At 52.7% G+C, this 5,049-nt stretch overlaps 1 protein-coding gene across 1 annotated transcript; it reads left to right on the top strand.

Annotated features, from left to right (window-relative positions):
* The first annotated feature begins 738 nt into the window (after positions 1 to 738).
* Positions 739 to 3,625, top strand: HNRNPA0 (heterogeneous nuclear ribonucleoprotein A0). Its single transcript, XM_066560092.1, has one exon. It carries the CDS (start codon positions 1,047 to 1,049, stop codon positions 1,977 to 1,979), a length of 933 nt encoding a protein of 310 aa, XP_066416189.1. The 5' UTR covers positions 739 to 1,046; the 3' UTR covers positions 1,980 to 3,625.
* The last annotated feature ends 1,424 nt before the right edge of the window (positions 3,626 to 5,049 follow it).

A 5,049-nucleotide genomic window follows, 5' to 3' on the forward strand; every position in this document is an offset into this window, starting at 1 on the left:
GCGCTGGCCGGGCTCCGCCTCACCGTGCCAGCCACGGGAACGCGAGGCAGCGGCAGAAAGGGATGCACAGAGAGTTTCAATGAACGTGAGGAAGAACTTCTTTACAGTGTAGTGACGAGTGCTGGGACAGACGGGATGTGGAGCGTGCCTCTCTGGGGATACCCCAGAACCGTCTGGACGGGACCCTGTCCATGTGCTGTGGGCTGGAGCGGGGAGCTCGGGCCAGAAGCGCCCCGGGGCTCCCGCCGCGCTCTGAGGGGAGGCCCCGAGCCCCTGGCGGGCTCCGCCATTGGGGGCGCGCGCGAGGGGCGCCCAACGGTCCCCGCCGTTCAAACGCTCCCGCGCGCCCCGCCCCCCGCGCGCTGCCCCGCCCCCCGCGGGGCGGGCCCAACGGGGAGGGAGCGCGCGCCGGGCCGGAGGCGGCGTTCCATTGGCTGTCGGCCGCGGGCCCGGCGCATTGACGCAGCATGCCCCGCCCCTCCTCCCGGCGCGCGCGGAACGCGTCCCGCGTTCCTATTGGCTGTCCGCCGCGTCCGTCGTCGGCGAACCCCGGGACTTTTGCGGAGGTCGCGCTCTTTCATTGCTTGTAGCACACGTCCATAGCGGCTTAAGCCACGCCCCTTAAAGGTGAATGGCGGGCGGCGCCGGCGCATCGCTCTCGTTGGCTGCAACGGCGGAGGAGGAAGGCGCGGGGGGCGGGGCTCCCGGCGGCCCCTTTGTGTGGGCACCAGTCGCCGGCCGCGCTCCCGAGAAGCTGCTGCCGCCATTTTGTGCGCGCCTGTGTTCGCGCCCACCCCCGCCCGCCTTTCCGGGGGAGCGGCGGCACCGGGGACGCCCCGACTGTGCTGCCGGTCAGGTGAGGCGGAGCGGAGGCGCCGGGCCGCGCCGAGGCAGCTACCGCCGGCGGCCGCCGCAGCCGTGAGGTCGCGTTGCTCGCAGGGGGAAGAAGCGGCAAGACGGAGCAGGAGGGGAAAAAACCTCCGGAGCTGCCCCCGAACAGGAGGAGGAGTCTCGGCGCCAGGCCCAGGCGCGGCCCCGGAGGCAGCATGGAGAACTCGCAGCTGTGCAAGCTGTTCATCGGCGGGCTGAACGTGCAGACCACGGAGGCCGGGCTGCGGGAGCACTTCGCGGCCTACGGCACCCTCACCGACTGCGTGGTCGTGCTCAACCCGCAGACCAAGCGCTCCCGGTGCTTCGGCTTCGTCACCTACTCGGCGGTGGAGGAGGCGGACGCCGCCATGGCCGCGTCCCCCCACGCGGTGGACGGGAACGCGGTGGAGCTGAAGCGGGCCGTGTCCCGGGAGGACTCGGCCAAGCCCGGCGCTCACGCCAAGGTGAAGAAGCTCTTCGTGGGCGGCCTCAAAGGGGACGTGGGCGAAGGGGACCTGGTGCAGCACTTCAGCCAGTTCGGCCCCGTGGAGAAGGCCGAGATCATCGCCGACAAACAGAGCGGGAAAAAGCGCGGCTTCGGTTTCGTCTACTTCCAGAACCACGACGCCGCCGATAAGGCGGCCGTGGTTAAGTTCCACCCGATCCAGGGCCACCGAGTGGAGGTCAAGAAGGCCGTGCCCAAGGAGGACATCCAGGCGGGCGGGGGAGGCGGCGGCTCGTCCAGGCCCTCCCGGGGAGGCAGAGGAGGAAGGGGTCGGGGCGGCGGCGGCTCCGGTAACCGGGATCACAACGGGCTTTCCAAAGGAGGTGGCGGCTACAACAGCTACGGCAGCTACGGCGGGGGAGGAGGCGGCGGGTACGGCTCCTATGGCAGCGGTTCCTACGGAGGCGGCGGCGGAGGGGGAGGCGGAGACTACGGCAACGGGTACGGCGGGTTCGGCAGCTACAGCCAGCACCAGTCCTCCTACGGCCCCATGAAGAGCGGCGGAGGAGGTGGAGGAGGGGGCGGCAACTGGGGGGGCCGCAGTAACAGTGGACCGTACAGAGGAGGCTATGGTGGGGGAGGCTACGGGGGCGGCTCTTTCTGAGCTAGAACGCCCATACCCATTGAGGGGGGGGGCGCGCAGAGCCCTCCCTTCGATACGGGGCAGCTTCCAAATGGTTTCTCCCCTCATTCGCCGAAGGGCAGCTCCTTTTAAATGCCTCCCTGCTGTGGGAGCGGCTCCTAAATGCCCCCTGAGGGTCGCCTCTGCTGCCTGTGCCACTTCTTTCTCTCTGAAGATGGACTGGGCCCCACATACACATATTTTGTGTTACAGTCATTGATGGACTCTATTTTTTTATTATTACTTGGACCTTGGTCGTTTTTATACTAGCAACGAAAAATGTCTTGTTTTAATTTGTTTTTTGGGGGGTGCGGGGTGGGAAGTGTCTTGCTGATCTGGAGTAAATACTGGGGAGGGTTGGGGGGAAGTTCCTTTGTTGTAAGGACTCGATGCCTGGATACTACGTTTTTTTCTACAAAAGCTACTCGGATCCCATGACTGACTTTTAACATTTCTGTAAAGGAAGAAAAAATGGTTTTTACGTTTTTTATTTTTTAAATAAATCATTGTGTTCATTGACCTTTACATGTCTAATTTTTTTTCCTAGGATCAATTCCGTACGGTTTTAAGGCTTTTCTAGGTTTGAAGCAAGTGTTCCTCTGCTTTTAAATCTCTGTGTACTTAGAGTAGTAAATATTTTGTTGCCAGTAAAGGTCCTAACTGACTTTTTTTGCTAGTGGCTTTCAAACACTCAACAGAGAAATTTTTGAAGTACTAATCCGTGGATGTGGTCTGTTTTTTAACTACTCGTTCTCACTTTGGCAGTTTGTGTGCATCCACCATCTTGTACTAGGCAGTTTGACGTGCTGACATGGTTGGTTGGTCAATTTTTTCTATAGGACTTTTCCATCAACGTATGTACTGTGTAGTTTTGAAGAAATAGTTTGTGTTAAGCATGTGTTTCATTCATATAAAATGTTCAGAATTTCTTATTGCTTAGTTTTCAAGTCCTTGGTTTGTCTGTGTGTGATTCCTTCCAGGAAAGGGTCGACATTTATCCCTTCTATTAAAGGCATCCTTGTTTTCCTAGCCCCGGGTTAACAGATTTCACTGGGAACTATTGTCCTTCCTGCAAGTTCCTGAGAACCCTCGCAGCTCCATCTGCTGTCAGCGTGGCAGCCCCGTGCTTTAAGGGCTTCCTTAAAGCAGGAGTAAAACTGGCTTGCTGATGATTGTACCAGACTTTGGAAAGTTATTTTATGCCACTGGATGACTGGTGTAGAGTGCAGTGACATCTGCATGTCAATAAAGATGGGGTCCCTGAGTGCTGGTTGGCTGGGAGGGGGAAAGGAATGGATTTGCAATACCTGCCTGAGCACGTAATTGAACAAATAATAATTGCAGTTGCCCATATTTCAGAAAGTGGTGATCTAAACTGGGCAAAGAGCTCTGAGAAGTGAGCCAGCAAGTGTACCAGTAACATAGGTGCCAGTTGTAAAGCAAAGATATCTGTGTAGTCTGCTTGATTAAAAAAATGTACATTTGTAGCCCTTTCACGCAATAGAATTAAAGTTTGTTGTTTATTAAAAAGCATAATGTTTTAGGGGAAAACTGCCTTCCTGCATAGAAATATAGAATAGCAACGTTTATGGGTTTATGGATATCAAATAAAAGATTTGAATTCCTTATATGCTTGAGTGAGAGTATATATGATGTGGGGCATGCATTTAAAAAGTACAAAGTTATTTTCACTTCAGGTTTCTAAGCTCTTAGAATGCTGATGTTTCATGGGACTGCATCATAAAAGCTGCTTTTTGCTTTCCTCCAGATATGCAAGATACTAGGCAAATAATTCCCACTGATTCCAGTGCAAAGTTAAATGTGTAGGGCTTGGTGCTTCTGGGCTGAAGAATTTCGAATGAAATTTCAAGGTATTGTTACTATTTGTTGTCAATATAACTTGATGATGATTTAAATTGAAATGAGCTTTGTTGTTATTAGAAGTGAAACTGCATCACCTTAATTGCCTTTGTGAGCTTAAACAGGACAACCTCTTGGTATCATCAGGATTTAAACTGAGAGCTGAGTTTCTTCCTGATTGTGGTTGTTTATGGCTCTTATGGAGACTGGCTCTCTTTGGCTTAGCTGAGCTTTTATGAATAGGTTCCTAATAACTTGCTGTTTGCAATTATACTGTAATTTTTCTATCTCAGAAGCCTGTTAGTCACAGTTGTGCACCAGCATCTCTTATGCATTGTTGTAAGTCAAGTTTCAGAGTCTGAGTTTGTAAAACACTGCAAGTGCCAGCTCTTGCCCATGCACAGCTTCAGGTGGTTTTATCATTGAAGGCTTTTTCTGTACCTTTGCACTTTACAACCATGTTGGACAGTCATCCTTGAACTTCATCTGAAGCACAGTTTTCTTGTTTTTAGCTGAAATGAGCAGCAGAGTTCTAGGTTGTGTGTTAGTTTGGGGGTATGATTTAGTCTTTGCAGTGTTGTTGCCTTAACCTTATGAAGGAACAACCTGGCTTGCAGGAAATGGTTAAATTCACTTTTGTGATGTGTCTTGTCATTTGATTTAGGAAGCTAAAGGTTTATGCACCAGCTGTAGCTTTATGGTATTTTCATGTTATGTGCTGTAACAGAATATGTTGATACTAGAAACAAGTAGGTTTTAAAAAAGTGACTTTGTGAAATCTGACAATTTGGGAAGTGCTGTACTGAAATGTGCTTTTACCTGTGTGCAATAGTCCTTGTAGGACTACAGTCTGCTAGGACAAAGAGCTGATCCCCAAAATCACACGTGGATTAGGGGGTGGGCTGCCTAGTGTCACCCTCAGGAGATTGTCACCTGTTTAACCGTGTGGTTTGAGTAGGTGGCACCTGCTCTGTGACCCCTGGTGTCTTGGGAGTGAGAACTTGTGACCCTGCAGGTGCCATTGGAGAGGATCCTGTGAAGGATCAGGGAAGGGGCCCAGGGTGTACCATGGAATACAGAATAGTGCAGATCTGTATTGGGTGGCGTTGAAGACACTGTGACTTCAAAACTCTTGGAATATAAAGCTGTTTCTAGTACAGTTCCTAGTTATAAGAGATTTGTTGATAAAGCT

The sequence above is a fragment of the Molothrus aeneus genome, chromosome 15 (genome assembly GCF_037042795.1).
Source record: "Molothrus aeneus isolate 106 chromosome 15, BPBGC_Maene_1.0, whole genome shotgun sequence".
Classification (NCBI taxonomy): domain Eukaryota; kingdom Metazoa; phylum Chordata; class Aves; order Passeriformes; family Icteridae; genus Molothrus; species Molothrus aeneus.

What these genes read in the sequence shown, in the direction of transcription:
- HNRNPA0 (XM_066560092.1), top strand. Translation starts at nt 1,047, where the DNA reads ATGGAGAACTCGCAGCTGTGCAAGCTGTTCATCGGCGGGCTGAACGTG.